The sequence below is a fragment of the Papilio machaon genome, chromosome 19 (assembly GCF_912999745.1).
Source record: "Papilio machaon chromosome 19, ilPapMach1.1, whole genome shotgun sequence".
In the NCBI taxonomy this organism is placed as follows: Eukaryota; Metazoa; Arthropoda; class Insecta; order Lepidoptera; family Papilionidae; genus Papilio; species Papilio machaon.
In genome coordinates, this window is record NC_060004.1 from 682454 (window position 1) to 699477 (window position 17024).

Genomic DNA, 17024 nt, shown 5'->3' on the forward strand with positions numbered 1-17024 from the left:
AAGGTTCGTAGGGAGGATATGAAGAGATATAGCAAATTCATGGATCAGGCGGCCTTGATCTTAGTATTTCGCGGTTTACATAGGTAATATTTTTTAACTCAATGTTTTGTATATCTATATATATAAAAGAAAGTCGTGTTAGTTACACTATTTATAACTCCAGATCGGTAGAACTGATTTGACTGAAAATTACTTACTAAACTTAGAACCAGAAAACGGACATAGGATAATTTTTACCCCGTTTTCAATTTTTTATTCCGCGCGGACGGAGTCGCGGGTAAAAGCTAGTCTATATATATAAAAGAAAGTCGTGTTAGTTAAGCCGCGTTCACATTTGCCTGAAGCCGCGTTCACATTTGCCTGACGTGTTGTGTCGTGATGCGTCAGAAAGGTATCGGTCTCATACAATTAATATGATTGCGTGCACACTTCTCTGACGCAGTGTGTCGTGATGGCTTGTGTCGTGTCGCGTCAGTAGCGATCCCGGTCCGCGTCAGTTGGGTGAGGTGCGGGGGACGGCGCAGCGACACGACACAGCGGGTCGGACTAGTGTGCACGCGCACGTGTCGTGTTGTGACGCGTCAGAAGGTATGGACGACGAGCTGATCGAGTACGTACGACAATATAAAGCGATTTATGATACAAAATGTAAACAATATAAGGATCAATCTATTAAAACTAAACTATCTTTTTGTATTTACTGGATGTATCCAATATCTTCTTCTCTTTTTTTGTTTTATTAGAAGTGTTGCCAGTGCCAATAACTGCATATCTTCTTCATAATCTGAATCCGAATCGGATGATTCATGAAAAAACATTGCGAATGTGTAAACTCTCCGAGAGCTATAACGGAACTGATTAAAAATGCGTCATAACGCGTCACATAGATGTGAACAGTAGCCATCACGACAGAAAGCATCACGACACGACACGTCAGGCAAATGTGAATGCGGCTTGACGTGTTGTGTCGTGATGCGTCAGAAAGGTATCGGTCTCATACAATTAATATGGTTGCGTGCACACTTCTCTGACGCAGTGTGTCGTGATGGCTTGTGTCGTGTCGCGTCAGTAGCGATCCCGGTCCGCGTCAGTTGGGTGAGGTGCGGGGGACGGCGCAGCGACACGACACAGCGGGTCGGACTAGTGTGCACGCGCACGTGTCGTGTTGTGACGCGTCAGAAGGTATGGACGACGAGCTGATCGAGTACGTACGACAATATAAAGCGATTTATGATACAAAACGTAAACAATATAAGGATCAATCTATTAAAACTAAACTATCTTTTTGTATTTACTGGATGTATCCAATATCTTCTTCTCTTTTTTTGTTTTATAAGAAGTGTTGCCAGTGCCAATAACTGCATATCTTCTTCATAATCTGAATCCGAATCGGATGATTCATGAAAAAACATTGCGAATGTGTAAACTCTCCGAGAGCTATAACGGAACTGATTAAAAATGCGTCATAACGCGTCACATAGATGTGAACAGTAGCCATCACGACAGAAAGCATCACGACACGACACGTCAGGCAAATGTGAATGCGGCTTTACGCTACTTATAACTCAAGAACGGCTGAATCGATTTGACTGAAAATTGGTGGGCAGGTAGCTTAGAACCAGGAAACGGACATAGGATAATTTTTACCCCGTTTTCTATTTTTTATTCCGCGCGGACGGAGTCGCGGGTAAAAGCTAGTATCTATATATATAAAATAAAGTCGTGTTAGTTACACTATTTATAACTCAAGATCGTCGAACTGATTTAGCTGAAAATTGATGGAGAGATAGCTTAGAACTAGGAGACGGACATAGGAACTTTTTTTATCTTGTGTGCATTTTTTTTTATTCCGCGCGGACGGAGTCGCGGGTAAAAGCTAGTTAATTATATTTGAACGTTGCAATGCTTATAAAGATAAACATTATCTTTGGAACTATCAACCAGATTTTTAGCCAATTTAGGAAAGATTAAGGTTATAAACAGGTTAATACCGGCGAGAAAAACTAGTTTCCATATATGTATGGGTATAAATGGCATTTACAATAATACACATTTCAAAAAACTTATTTTATATTTATATTTTTTTTACAAGTGAAAAGAAAATATGAAATACTTATAGATTCCTAACACGTGAAAGATTGTCTTGAAGCAAAAACTATAACTTAAGCAAGAGTTAGTAACTTTGTAAGTTTATTTAACTCAGTGACAAGATAAACTTGATCTATATGAACCGATATAAGTTGTAGATCTAACTATTTAAATTAGACTGTTTTTCCATTTTAATCGGTAGCTTGTTTGTCTAATCATTGGTTTCTGAGACCAAAATCCCTGTACAAAACACATTGTTATTTCTGTTTTATCAAAAACTAGCTTTTAACCGCGACTCCGTCCGCGCGGAATAAAAAATAGAAAACGGGGTCAAAATTATCCTATGTCCGTTTCCTGGTTCTAAGCTACCTGCCCACCAATTTTCAGTCAAATCGATTCAACCGTTCTTGAGTTATAAATGGTGTAACTAACACAACTTTCTTTTATATATATATAGATTTTATACTATGTATTGATAATGAGAGATATGACGATATGTTCCAATTGCTACACGTTACAATGTTGCGTCAGGGGATGTAACAAAACAATCGAATGCAAAACATCGATTTTTCAAAACAAGTGAATTCATATTATAATATGTTTGTCCGTGGCGATTTATTTAATCGATGGTTTCAAGCAGATAACTATGAAGCTAAAACTGTTAGTTATCAATTATTAAATAGACCCAACTATACTTAATGAACATCTCGTTCCTACAATATTATGACATTACAACAAATATTACCCAATATTCAATTACGTTTAATTACTTTTATACATTTCCAAAACTGTCGCTTAGTACAAAGGTTAAAAGGCGAAGTGAAATCGTGCGCAAAAGAAAAGAAAAACATTTCAAATCTCAAAGTCTACCCTAACAGAGTCTAGTCAGCATCCCTTGCGATCCAATTTCAAATTTGAATTCGGAACTGCGAGCCTTCGCTTCCGGTGACGGGAGGGAAAAAAACAGCCTCCGTGTTTTTTGCCGTTTGCAAACTTTTATATTCAGCCCACGTTACCAATGTTATTTTAATTTTTAATATGTCTCGAGCACACTATATGCCAATAAGTTGAAATAAACTCGAATATTCTAAACAGAATAGATAAAGTAGTCCTATCTGAAAGAGATGGTAATTACCTATCTTTTTTGTAGGATGGCCGTTAAGTTGGCTATCAGTTTTAGGTGAAAATTATAACGACAAATACCATGACTACATCTGACGTTCAGCTTACATGAATTTCTAACGAGGGAATTAACTGAACCGATAAAATAAATCGTATAACCCTTATAAACAGCAGAGTTTGTATATTATTATTTAATTTAAGCACAGTAAAAATAACTAGTATCTCATAATAAAGAATTCACTATTCCCGTCCGCCATTTTTAAAAAACAACCACAAGTGTACTTCAATCCCAGTTCATACAAACTCTTAGTTTATACAGAGAGCAAAAAAGTTTCGATTGTCGCAAGTTTGCGTGGTCCGTTTTAATGATGCTACATTTGGTCATTTTCTTTTCTGTTTGCCTTTGACTCGGTCCAGTGACGTCTGGACAAAGGTCTTTTTCATTAGTCACTCTGCAACCACAATGGCCGTCCGTCGCATCTTAATAATGATCTACACTAGACTACAAAGTCCTATTCAAAATTCAACTTTAACTTTTTAAGCGTGCAAACTTTGAAATTAGAAAAATTTCGTGTCCTGCCGCTGGAAATACGGACAGATTATAAAATTGTGGACAATAGAGAAAGTAATTTCACGATATTCGTAGTATAAAGTTGATGAAAATATTAAAAAAAATAAAGTTAAGTTATTATTATAATTTGGACTTTGGCTGTAGTGATGCTTACAAAATGTTCTTAAAAACATCCTAAATGAATGTCCAAATTTTAGCATTTATAACATTGGTAAGATTGCAATCTTGATTTTCGTTAATAGTGCCAAATTTATTTTACTATCTGTGCTTTCAATTATCAAATTATTAAAAAAAGTCACGAAGATTGTGTGTTTGCTTTTCTAAAAATAAATAAGACAGACCATAACTTGTGGTGTGGCGTTATTAAAATCTGTCCATAACTCCCGCGCGCCAATTATATCGCCGGCCGAGGCGTCACTTGTCTATAATGGTCTCTGTTCCCGCCTTTTTCGCTGTCAAAGTGCTTTTTTCGCAACAGAGCTGTGTAAAAATTCTCGATTCAGTTTTCTGCGTCTGTGACAAAAGGTTGGCTTTTGTATTCTAGAAATTTATTTTACAATAATTCTGTCCACGTTATGCTGCTTATTTGTGACTCATATAAACTTAAGTGTAGAAAAATAAATAATACTTATTTTTAAGAATGATTATAGGTCAAAATTCTATCATAGTAAACTTTCATGAAATCTCAACTTCATTAAAATAACTCATCATACATTCATCCTTTTTATTTTATAGTACTTAAAATCGCTTTATTTGTGACGTTAGCTACGTTTGATGGCAAATTTTATTGAAATTGTTAAATACGTGCCGTCGCGTTTTCAATTTGTGTACAGGTACGACATTTATTTATCAATTGGTCCATACATACACCTGTGTACTTCGCTTAACGACTTAGGTTCGTTGACACATAACGCCTAAAAACATTAAGTTTTACCGTTCAACCGTTTTAGTTAGTAGGAGTATCATAACGAAAATATTTTACAAATGTGTTTGCTCAATCGAAGTGAAGAAGCTTTTACATCTGTATTTCGTTTTTTGATCGTGACGTCATAGGCCAAATTTATTTCTCATCAGCTATAGTTTCGTATGTCTGTTCCCATTCTTTTCAAAAGAAAGCTGCTCATACAGTTCGAGCGATGCTAAATGAGAATCCATATTCTTTGAGTTTTTATTTATGATAACAGAATCCAAATCTTACTAATATTATAAATGCGAATGTTTAGATGGATGGATGTTTGTTTGAAGGTATCTCCGGAACGGCTGAACGGATCTTGATGAAATTTGGCACAGATGTATGTATGTAGATCATAGTTTGAAAGAACACATAGGCTTATTAAGTTTATCTTTAATTCCGCGCGGACGGAGTCGCGGGTAAAAACTATTAATTAACAATTTGAGATTGTATAATCATAGTAAATAATAAGTTAAAGTCGCATATCCAGCCATGTATGTTGAAATAAAACAAAGCATAGTATTGTTAACCGCCACTATCGATCGTGGCAGACGTTCCTGAGCGCTGGATAGAATTTCGATGGACCATTTAGTGTTGCCAACTATAAAATTTCCAATGCAAACTGTTTAGAAGCGGATTTTTTCGATTCAACTAGATTCTACCGCAATATTTTTAAGGAAGATTTCATAGAAGTTGCACGATGAAGCAATTTATATATTACTTTTCACGAAATAGTCAAGCATCTAGATGTAGAAACAATTACCGAAGTTTCATTTTTTTATTTTTCAAGTTGAATGGGATCGCTGATGAAATGCGTTTTTGTATGAGTAGTACGGTAGTGGAAACCAAACGCTAATGTATCCTGATACAATATTACACGGTAGTGTGTACCTTTATATTGCTACCTTTGTTCGTATGCATTATCAACATGCCTTTTGCTTTATCTAGTGATTGTAGTGTGTAACTTCCGTTCTTAATTCCGACATGATAAGAGACTGAACTTCGTTAGTTCACATTCAGTCGCATGGGTCGATTCGTTGATTTTCATTTTCAAACCATAGATAGAATAATAATAGAAGAATACAATAGGTACAGTTTCCAACAGAATAGTTTTTTTTCCTTAATATCTTAACTTACGACGGTTTTCGCCGGAATCTCACAACATAAGCAATGTTTAAACATAACCCTGAAACTTGCCGAGATTTTCGTATCTAAAATATCAAATTTCTTATGTCAATAATCGAGTTTGTAAAATAGCATGAAGTTTGTTCATCTTGATGGGGGTGTAAGGGTGACTGAACAATGTAGAGTTCGGGCAGCGGTCTATTGTGTAAAACTTTGCACCGCGTCTGCCAACTCCGCACCCTCACAACATTGTTCATTATCCAATATATGAATATTTCTTTATTAAACTTTGATGATAACAAGATAACTAAAAGAAGCAATAATTAATTTAAAAAAGAAATACTCTTCAACTCGCGATCTGCTCTTCGATTGCACTCTTCAAAATCTACTACTGGAATTAACATCTATTGTTACAGATAAAACATACATAAATACGCATACCCGTCGTTATTTTTTGCTGTTTATAAATTGTAAATCGTACACAAGATTCTCAACTTTATCGCGTAAATTAACCACCATAGTGAAATTCCAAAACATGTTGTCTCTATTTTTTACAAATAGAACGAGAGAGATGTCAATGTGTTTTAATAATAGTGTTTCGACAGTGGAATTACAACATCAACTATTAATTTTAAAAACACATCGATTTCATTACCACCTATAAAGCTTCGATACATATAATTTTTGTCCATTAATCGGGCCTTATAAACGATTCAGTTGACGCAATCGTTATAATGCTAAGTGTACACGACTCACTTACGACATTACTAGTAGCTCATAGCTTTCGCAGGATGTGCAATTTTTTTAACAGGAGGCAAAGAACTATGCAGTATACGTCATGCAGATGCGACGCAACACTTTCGGAATAACCAAATAAGGCGCAAATGTGTTGATAGTCTTTGCCAACAAACCTTTGTCTTTGTAAGAAGAAAGGAGTTTTAAGAATATAGGAAGATAAAAGCACTTTGATAAAAGAAGATATTCGCAGAACATATCTGAGTATAAAGGACATTCAAGATAAAGAATTACTTGTTTTTTTTTTTTTTTGAGTATGACCAAATGTTTACAGGTGATATAGTAGTGGAATGTTATATTTAATATCTATTACTACCCAGAAAGAAGATGCATTCAAAGTTAAACATTTTGTAGTGCATATCATATGATTGATACTTATTATATCTCTTGGTAATCCTTAAAAAGTTATTTAGCTTTAATCTTTTAAATTAAGTATTCATCTATATTAACATATTTTAAGAAAATAATCAAGAATTTCTTGTATCCACAAAAGGCAGGATTTTACCTTAAGGCACTCGCTTCAACTATACCTGTATGATAAAAAACTATGTCCATATGTTTGTAAATAAATAGTATGTATATTTCAAGTAAAAATTAGGTTTTGATTAAAATTTACTGTGATTTTAGGAATAAAACTAGCTGTTTCACAATTTAACTCAATTCCCAATGGTTGAGCGAGGAAGGTAAACAAAGTTTTAAATTGCATAGATATGTAGTTTTAGAATAAAATTAAAGTAGTTTTAAATATGAAAAGGAAAGCTTAACTTGAAATGTAATAGTTACTGGAATAAACATTTCCAAATATGTTTTAGTAATTTTTGGAAAATTAATAAGAGAAAAAACTACCATGAAATATCTTTTACAGCATATTTTTCTTTATAATTAAAATGTAAATTATTGGTAAGCGGTAATAAATCTTAAAACGGTTAAAAAGCCATATAAAAGAAATTAACTTTATCATAATGCGTAATTTAAAAAAAATCGCCAACAAAAATGTTAAATAAAACAAATCACTACACACTCGTTTGACATTAAACAAGTTTAATGAAGCGCGAAAAAAATGCAACACTTTTTGGTTGACATTTCAAATATCATAAAAAAAGAAAGCTCAACGACTTCGTACCACGTGGAGCGCCAAGGTCGAATTTATGTTTTCAACTTGTCAAGCGCGGCGTGTGATAAATTAATTCCACGGGCTGTTATCGCCCGCCCAGCTCCTCCATTCTCAACTTTACTGCCCACAACATAAGGTACGTATTTTCTTGCGCATACCCACCACGCATAGTCGCCAACCCAGGCAATATATCTTACGCCGTGTACTGCCCGTGACAGTTCGTAAACAAACTGGAGCTACCGCAACAAAGAAAAACAATCCATTTCTTACAATAAATAGCACATTTAATACAGAACCTCACATAATACTGCTCCGAATTTACACAAAAATCCTTTATCTACGTCTCATACTGTTTCCAATGCACTTTTGTTGTTATTCCTTCATAAAATTTTAATCGTTACTTACCAGAGAAGCAACGATGTACGAAATATATTGCAGAGTCATCTGTAATACATCTTGCACATATCGATCACAGTCTTGCAGTTCTCTTAAAAAAAAACACTAAGTTAAAAAAAGAGGTTAGCACCAAAAATCGAAGTCCCTTATGTATTGTTGATCACTATTTACAAAATTATGTGCCGTTAACAATTGATTTATCATAAGCGTTACACTACGTGTAAGTAAATGTAATCAGTTCACTATGTGAATCACAATCAAAATAAAAATAGTCGAGCAGACGCTGCGTCGACGACCGCGCCACTGTCTGTCTGCCGTGCTGTCAATATTCGTCAAAACGAAAATGGCGACACCCTCGACAGAATACGATCAACGCCAGCCTGTTCACTCGTCGCCTCTCTTTCCAACGCCTTTATTAGACAAGGACAGACAATCGACATGTTATCTTCAACCCGACCGGACTGATTTGTGATGTCACGCCCAGCGGCGTAACGTTTTGCGTAATTACATGTTCATGATAGTCTGTAAACTTGTTTTAATAACGTTAATTTACGATCGTTTCGTATGAGAGGTCGTCGCATGAAAGTGTCCGTCGAAGCATAGGTTAATTATAGTGTAATGCGCAATTTATTTAGGGTAATACGTCTTTGCGCATGTAGGCCCGTCCCACTACTCAATATCCGTCGTAAGAGCGCCTCCTACTTCTTATTTTACTCTCTATTTTTTTCATATGTTCGTCTCGAAACGACTGCATTAATTCAATGCTAGAGTGCAGTCGCAATGCAGTTTGATTAATAATGAATGTACTCAAATAAGCTTCCTGTGGTCTGCCTCAAATCCGTACAAGAGTGGTGTGATCTTCAGCTTACGAATAGAAATTTCGAATGTGTTTAAAAACTTCGGTTTTTCAAGGGTCCTCGATTTGATTCCCTGTTTTTAAAAAAAAAATATAAATGAAACATAAAAATTTTAATTTAAAAAACATGAGCACAGTATAATGTGATAAATTACCTCCCTTTTATTTTTGGAACCAACTTAATTTATTTACTCAATTTGATGTTATTGTTTTGCACATATTTTTTTATTAGTAGTAACCTAAGCTAATAATGCATATTATGTCTAGGATATAGTCAGGCGTTTAAAGTAATTTAACCACGATTTCGAATTAATGAAGTCTAAATTAGTCCTCAATAAAAGTTATTTAAAACAAATCAGTATATAATTTACAATTATAAACCAGAAAATATGTTTTTAATACAACTTACTTGTATCAATCTGTAACGACGTTATAAAATTATAAGATTGCTTGAATCCTAAAAAGAATGATGTAAATAAGACACAAAAATAAGCACAATACATTTTATTTTTTAAATAATGTGATAAAATGTGCGCGCCATTTCAAATTTCTAACTTCAAAGAGTAGTTTTTTACTTAATAGATAACTTTGACAGCAACCTTTTAAAACTTATACTCTTTGCTTTTGAACGAATGTTGGCCCCCGGGTTTTAAAATCTTATTAATACTACTGATTTAATTTTTCTAAATGTTTCCAATTTCACTATGATACACATTTTTACTTACTTAAATTACCAATACTAAGAAAAATATTTCAATTCTAAATTTACCCGACCAAGAATTTTAATAAATGGCAGCACTGATTTCAAATTTTGTTCGTTTCGTTTTGAATTCGAAATAAGGTTTTTACAAGGTGCTTTTGAGGTTCTTCAACACTCGAACTTGTGGTTGAACTTCGATTACAATCCTATTATTTATAAAAACGGTAACTTAAGTCTTTTTGCAATAATATATATCTAAATATGACTGATAAAAGCCACAAGTCGAGACTTACATCTTACAAAAATGTGGCACAAGGAACAAATGTGAGTTATTTTACTTTTAAAGACATGAGGTGTTTTTTGTAAGATTTTTTCTTCCTTATTTGTTCAAAAGTAAAAAAAAAAGTTAATGAATTCATCGTGACCGGTTAAAAGAGAAGATGAAAACATTTATATACGTGGTACATATTTTGGAATATGTTCCTTATAGTATTAATTCTGGCATTCCTGCACATCCATCCTGCCAATAATATGACATACTTGCGGTACATAAGTCTTACAGCTAAATTATTATTGATATATTCTTAAAACGTATGCATAACTTGTTAGACCACATCATTTTAAAGTACCCGCTTTACTGTGTTTTTATACATTTTTATTTTGTTGGGATTTTTTAGTGTCTATATTGTGAAATATTATTTTAGGAATTACGCCGTAAGAGAGCAGAACTTAGTGTCACTCTTAGGAAGCAAGCCCGTGATGATCAACTCTTGAAGCGCAGAGCTCTCTCCCCTGATGGCAGTGAAGAGGTGCAGTCCGACACTCCATTGCCCACACCAGAGGAGATTGTACAAGGTATTAGAAGATTCAAACTTTATAGCTTCTTCTGGTTAGGTATAAGTGTATATCTGGACAGGTGGACTCAGTACAGGTGAAGTAATGCATGCCCTACAAAGTTTGGATGGTAATATTACATGGCCAGGTACTTATACAAATTGAACTTTACAGTGTAAGGTGTCTTCTATAAAGATTAATTATAAACAACTTAACATAAACAAGCTTTAATATAATTCTTAAGAAGTCTACAAATTTAGATAATATAAATTATTGTGTGCCGACCCCACATGAGTGGGATGAGGTCAGGGAGATAATGATAATGAGAAGATGATGATTTCTAGGTCTAAAATCCAGCAATGTAGCACTGAAGGTGACATCGGCACGGGCGGCAAGGCGCATCTTGTCCAAAGAGAAGAACCCACCCATCACTACCATGGTCAATGCTGGAGTTATAAAACCACTGGTTGAAGCTCTGGACAGGGATGATTGGTAAAACAATTCATATTAATTTTTGTTTTAATATTTATATAGGTAGGAACCAGCTGACAACCGCGACTCTGTCCCGCGAATAAAAAAAAACTGCTTAAGAAACAATTATTATTTGATACATTTTATTTGTTTACATTCACAACATAAGCGAATAATTGAGATAATAACTATCCTATCCAGTAAGTTAGACCAAAATATGGGTACATATGAAATTTGATTGAAATCGCTTCAGTAGTTTTGAAGTTTATTAGCAACATACATCGTGGCAAGATTTTTATATATAAAAGATATAAACAAATAACATTCCTAAAATATACATTATCAGTTACTTTCTTTTTTGGTCATGAAATACCAGATATTTTTGCAATAAAATGACTATAAATATTTGCTAAATATCAATTATTTACTAGACAAAAATCAGGTTTTCTCCCAAAGCAACAAAGATTACAATATTTCTTGTTTTTGGTAATAGAAACTAATAATAAGGTTTAAAGACAGTATTCCAGTATTATACAAGATTGCCTTATTTTCCTGTTTTAACTTGAAATGTGTATGTTCCATTAATCTATTAAATTTTTTAACAGTCAAGATTTGCAGTTTGAGGCGGCTTGGGCACTTACCAATATAGCATCTGGCACACACGAGCAAACTATGGCAGTAGTAGATGTAAGTAATATACCTACAGTTAAGTAATTTAACCATACTTAAGTATAAAACTTAGCTAACTTAAGTAATTAAGTTTGTTTAAAAATGTATTATATAATTTTCTTCTCTATATACTTGTATATACAAGAAGTAGTAAGGCTGTTACATGAGTATTTCTGTGTTTCCTTCAGCATTATACTATTTTTGGGAAGTTCCTTATCGCGCGTTATGAAAGGGGGCTAGATGGAAAAAATTCTTACGAAAAGTTGTCACGACACTTTTTGCTATATCACCATGGCAACGACGTGACAATATATAATGAAAATTCATAGAAATAAAATGTACTTCTTGTGAAGACTTAAGTTTTTTATTCATAGAATAAACATTGGTTCCTTCACTAATTAATCGAAAGGAACTTCGTTCCATCCGGGTGTCCCAACACACCTCTCAAGTTTTTTTAACTTTAAAATAGTACCACATGTATTAAATTTATCCCAGGGTGGTGCAATTCCCAAACTAGTGGGATTATTAGCCCGCGGAGGCACAGTGGGAGAGCAGAGTGCGTGGGCGCTGGGCAATATCGCAGGCGACGGCGCCGCCACGCGCGACCTGGTGCTGTCCGCCGGCGCCCTGCCGACCTTACTGCCACTCCTCAACCCCACCACACCGCCAAGCCAGCTCAGGACTGCCGTCTGGACTTATAGCAATTTCTGCAGGTATAATACACATCACTTTACATCAGGCAGAATATTTCAGTTCCCGATGTGCCAATCAAATGCTAAACGCAAAGTAAAATATTGGATATCATTTAAATTCTGATACAATTTGTTGCAGGAATAAGAATCCATTAGTAAAGTTTGAATTTGTTGCTCCGGCTCTGACGTACATGTCGAAACTTCTCGAAATATCTGATCAAGATGTACTCGGTATGTATTATGATAGGTTTACTAATTTACTTGTATCACTATAAACGTAATGTCGAACAATTTCGACTTAAATGTGAAATTTCACTGCTATAAAACATGTTTTAAATATTGTTTGGAACAATTCCTGCCGCCGAGCTCCGGCATTGGACGACCATCCACACCATCTTGATGGCTGGCATTCCACAACTGTGCGGTTTTCTCGTAGCTTTCTACCGCATACTCCCGCCTTATGGAATGGTCTGTCTTCGGCGGTATTTCCAAACTGCTACGACTTGGGGTCCTTCAAGAAGCGAGCGTATCATCATCTCAAAGGCCGGCAATGCATCTGCGATTCCTCTGGATGAACACCTTGGTGTTCCCACTGCTCGTTTGCCTCCTTCTCTTTTATTAAAAAAAATGTTAATGATAATCTTATGTGATGTTTTTGTTAGCGGATGCGTGCTGGGCGCTGTCGTATTTAACAGACGGGCCCAACGAGCGTATAGAGGCGGTGCAGAACACACCACAGCTGCTGGCGCGCCTCGTGCGCTTGCTGGACCACACCTCGCCAGCAGTACGCACACCCGCCCTGCGCGCCATTGGCAATATGCTCACCGGTTCTGACGACCAGGTCAGGATACTATTATATTTTCAGGTTTCAGAGCCATCATCATACTACTTAGCTAGTGCAGCAACCCTAATTGGGGTCTTGGCCTCCGATATGAGAGGTCAACTAGTCCGCCTGTCCTGTGCCATGGACGGGAGTCCACTAATATTCCCACAAGTCTGCCACAGTACAGTATGGAACACCGCATCAAGCAACTTCTAGCTGTTCACACTAGGTCATCGGTCCACCTGTAGAGCTATCTAGCATCTCCATCCAGCTGAAATATATAAAAAACTAGCTTTTACCCGCGACTCCGTCCGCGCGGAATAAAAAATAGAAAACGGGGTAAAAATTATCCTATGTCCTTTTCTTGGTTCTAAGCTACCTGCCCACCAATTTTCAGTCAGATCGATTCAGCCGTTCTTGAGTTATAAATAATGTAACTAACACGACTTTCTTTTATATATATAGATAAGTGGCATGAAGAGTGTCAAATAAATGTATTATGTATCCCCAGACGGATCGTTGCCTAGACGCGGGTACGCTGGACTACCTTGCGGGACTGCTGAGGTGTGGTAAACCTTCACTGATGAAGGAGGCTGCGTGGGCCGTCAGCAACGTGTTGGCTGGCACTCAGCAGCAGATCCAGCGTGCCGTTGACAAGGGAATCCTCGGGCATCTCATGTATGTCCTCTCCTGTGATGATGTTAAGTGAGTATACTTTATAATCTTAATTTATCTAGCTATTATAAATGCGAAAGTTTAGATGGATGTTCGAAGGTATCTCTTAAACAGCTCAATGTATCTTGATGAAATTTAGCACAGGTGTAGAACTAACTGAAAGAACTTTGGCTTCTTGTTAAGTTTTTTTTTATTCCGCGAGGGTGACAGCTAGTATTACATGTAATGATATTAAATGTGGAGTGCAACAAAGGTAGAGGAGGACTGAAGAAAGAAGGATTGTGTGAAAAAATATGCGTAAGTAGGGAGTGTATTTGCTAATATAGATGTATGGAAGGGTAGTATACTGTGCCGACCTTTAAAAAATTCCAAAACAGCTGAACAGATCTGAATGAAATTAGACAGATATAGATTAGTGCCTGGAATAGTGCAAAGGTTACTACATTTTTATTTAATTACATGCAGTTGAAGTGACGAGCAAAAGCTAGTGTTATTTAAACTTGTTTACATTAGATGTCAGAAAGAAGCAGCATGGGCGGTCACCAACTTATGTCTGGGCGGGTCTCCAGCACAGCTGGATGCGCTGGTCGGTGTTGGTTTCCTCGAGCCCTTCTGTGCACTCCTCGGTTCACCAGACCAGCGAGCTATTACTGTCGTACTGGATGGTCTTACACACTTCTTACAGGTACTACTTCCAATATGGAGTAAATAGTTATAGCTATGTATTTACTCCATATATCTTAATATATATAAATCTCGTGTCACAATGTTTGTCCTCAATGGACACCTAAACCACTTAACCGATTATAATAAAATTCGCACACCATGTGCAGTTCGATCCAACTTGAGAGATAGGATAGTTTAAATCTCAAATTATAGTCGCAATTTTAATTTATTGCTAATTATTTGTCTGTTATTATTTGACAGTCACAATTATCTGTTAACTCCAAATGATTCTAACAGATGTCGATAACTTTCCACTGGGTTGAGTAAGTAATCAATAGATGGCGCTGCTATGGTAAATCTACGAACGTGTCATATAAGCTTATTAACTGCGCGCGGACGGAGTCGCGGGCGACAGCTAGTGTGAATATATGTTTTTCCACTAGTACAGTCAGCTGCATATAGTGACAGTCAAGATATCCAAATATATAGGAACACCTAAAGTGATCAATTATATAACTACAACCAAAGTCGTCAAATTAATTGAAGCATCCACTCTGCTCAAAAACATCGAAGCGTTCACATCGTCATATATATGAGTACATTCAAAGTGCCCATAATTATAGTAACAGATATAGCGTTAATAGTAACTAAGCATCCAAAGTATGCAAAAATATCGACGCTGGAAAGCATAAACGCTATAACCCTTGAAATCGCGAATATGTTTTTCACACGTTAATAATTTCAAGCATTATCAAAGGATAATGATTTTATTATAGGTTAGCACAAACTACACAACATTGCTAAATACCGCAGCTTGTAGACGTATCAGCTCACGAGTTATCATTTTTTGACTCTCCTGTAAAGTTCATACTTTCGGGGTTACAGCGTTTATGCTTTCCAGCGTCGATATAGTAACATTAGACGAAATTGAACTCTATTTACTTGAGATACACTTTGAAATATACTACAGTCAAAACCGTTTATGGCGACATCGTTTAGAACAACATACCGGTTAAATTGACCAACATCAAAGGTCCTGGCTGAATGTTATATACATATCTTTCCTATTAATACCTGTCACCGGTTGTTACAACTATCGGTTTTTACGACTCAATATGAGTAGTCCCTTCGATGTCGTTATAACAGATTTTGACTGTACTTCTGTTAAATTCATTTGACATTTTATATCAAAATATTTTTTAGATATTTACTACAAGTTTATGTCCCGCTTGACAGATACTGAAGCTGACTGTACATGAAGTGAAATTAACCGTTATATTTGTAACAGACTGCTGCCAAGTTTGGTCAGGTGGAGCGTCTCTGTCTACAACTGGAGGAGATTGGAGCACTTGACCGTATTGAAGCCTTACAAGAACATGAAAATGAACAGGTATATAATTTTTCTAATTTGATAACATGTTTTTTTTTTATTAAAAACTATCTTTTCCCCGCGACTCCGTCCGCGTGGAATAAAAAAAATGCACACAAGATAAAAAAGTTCCTATGTCCGTCTCCTAGTTCTAAGCTACCTCCCCATCAATTTTGAGCTAAATCAGTTCGACCTATCTTGAGTTATAAATAGTGTAACTAACACGACTTTCTTTTATATATATATAGATTGTATATTTATTGGTATGTAATTTTGCAGATATTCAAGAAATGCTGCTTCATCTTGGACAACTACTTTATAGACCAGGAGGACCAGATGGCTCAGCCGGAGCAGACCGAAGAGGAATTCCAGTTCGGTTCCGGAGCCGAGAATCGAAACTTCAACTTTTGAACAATTAAAAATGTTAGTAAATATAACAATTGTTAGAAAATGTATCCAAAATCAAATTAAACTAGAAGTAAGGAAAAATTCAATGGGACATCTTTTAGATAAACTGAAACTGTTGTAAGAAATTCAGTATTGAAAACTGATCTTTACGAGAGAATTCTACACTTACCACTGCACTCTTAGTTATCCACTCAGAAAGGTAGACTAATAAATATTCCTAAATCAATATATCCAATTCCTAAAAATATTATTATTTTTGCCTTTAATTTCCATATATTTTCTCTCAATATTAATCATTTTTAATTACTTAAAATGAATAAAGGTTTTAATTTTTTTTAAACCATTAGTTGATTGTTATAATTAAAGCTAGAGTTAAAAATGTAATAACAATATTTGGAAAAAAATTATGATCAATATTAAGTGTCCTTTAATAATTTCTGCTATCGACTGATTTATTAGAAGCTGGTCTTAAACAAAAATGTGATATTATAATTCCTTTATTGTAATAAGAAAATGTTTTTAGATGTAAATTTTGATATTAAACAATTTAATAATTATTGTCTATTCTTATTTGTACACTATACTTAAACAATAGACAACAATTGAGGAGCTATGAACAAAAACCGATCACATTGTTGATGGTTTACAACCCATTGGCTTTGTTAAAGTTTCAAAATGTAATTCATTGATTTTTGTTT

At 35.3% G+C, this 17024-nt stretch overlaps 2 protein-coding genes across 3 annotated transcripts in view; one reads left to right on the forward strand and one right to left on the reverse strand.

Annotated features, from left to right (window-relative positions):
• LOC106708359 (homeobox protein PKNOX2) overlaps window positions 1-9076 on the reverse strand; it is a 33823-nt gene extending 24747 nt beyond the window's left edge. For both annotated transcript variants that reach the window (XM_014499852.2, XM_014499851.2), the window contains exon 1: window positions 8173-9076. The gene's annotated coding sequence lies outside the window, so the exon portion shown is untranslated. The remainder of the gene's footprint in view (window positions 1-8172) is intronic.
• Window positions 9077-9850: 774 nt separating this feature from the next.
• On the forward strand, window positions 9851-16553 carry LOC106708285 (importin subunit alpha-1). The gene is made up of 11 exons (XM_045682490.1): window positions 9851-10043; window positions 10424-10574; window positions 10898-11045; window positions 11630-11711; window positions 12189-12406; window positions 12525-12616; window positions 13048-13226; window positions 13720-13913; window positions 14397-14568; window positions 15838-15939; window positions 16198-16553. Exons 1-11 carry the CDS (start codon window positions 9981-9983, stop codon window positions 16327-16329), a joined length of 1533 nt encoding a protein of 510 aa, XP_045538446.1. The 5' UTR covers window positions 9851-9980; the 3' UTR covers window positions 16330-16553.
• Window positions 16554-17024: the final 471 nt, after the last annotated feature.

Excerpts from the sequence above, each read along its gene's own strand:
- LOC106708285 (XM_045682490.1), top strand. The coding sequence starts at position 9,981 with ATGACTGATAAAAGCCACAAGTCGAGACTTACATCTTACAAAAATGTG. Across the intron at positions 10,575-10,897 it reads ACCAGAGGAGATTGTACAAG|GTCTAAAATCCAGCAATGTA; the intron begins GTATTAGAAGAT and ends GATGATTTCTAG. Across the intron at positions 12,617-13,047 it reads ATCTGATCAAGATGTACTCG|CGGATGCGTGCTGGGCGCTG; the intron begins GTATGTATTATG and ends TGTTTTTGTTAG.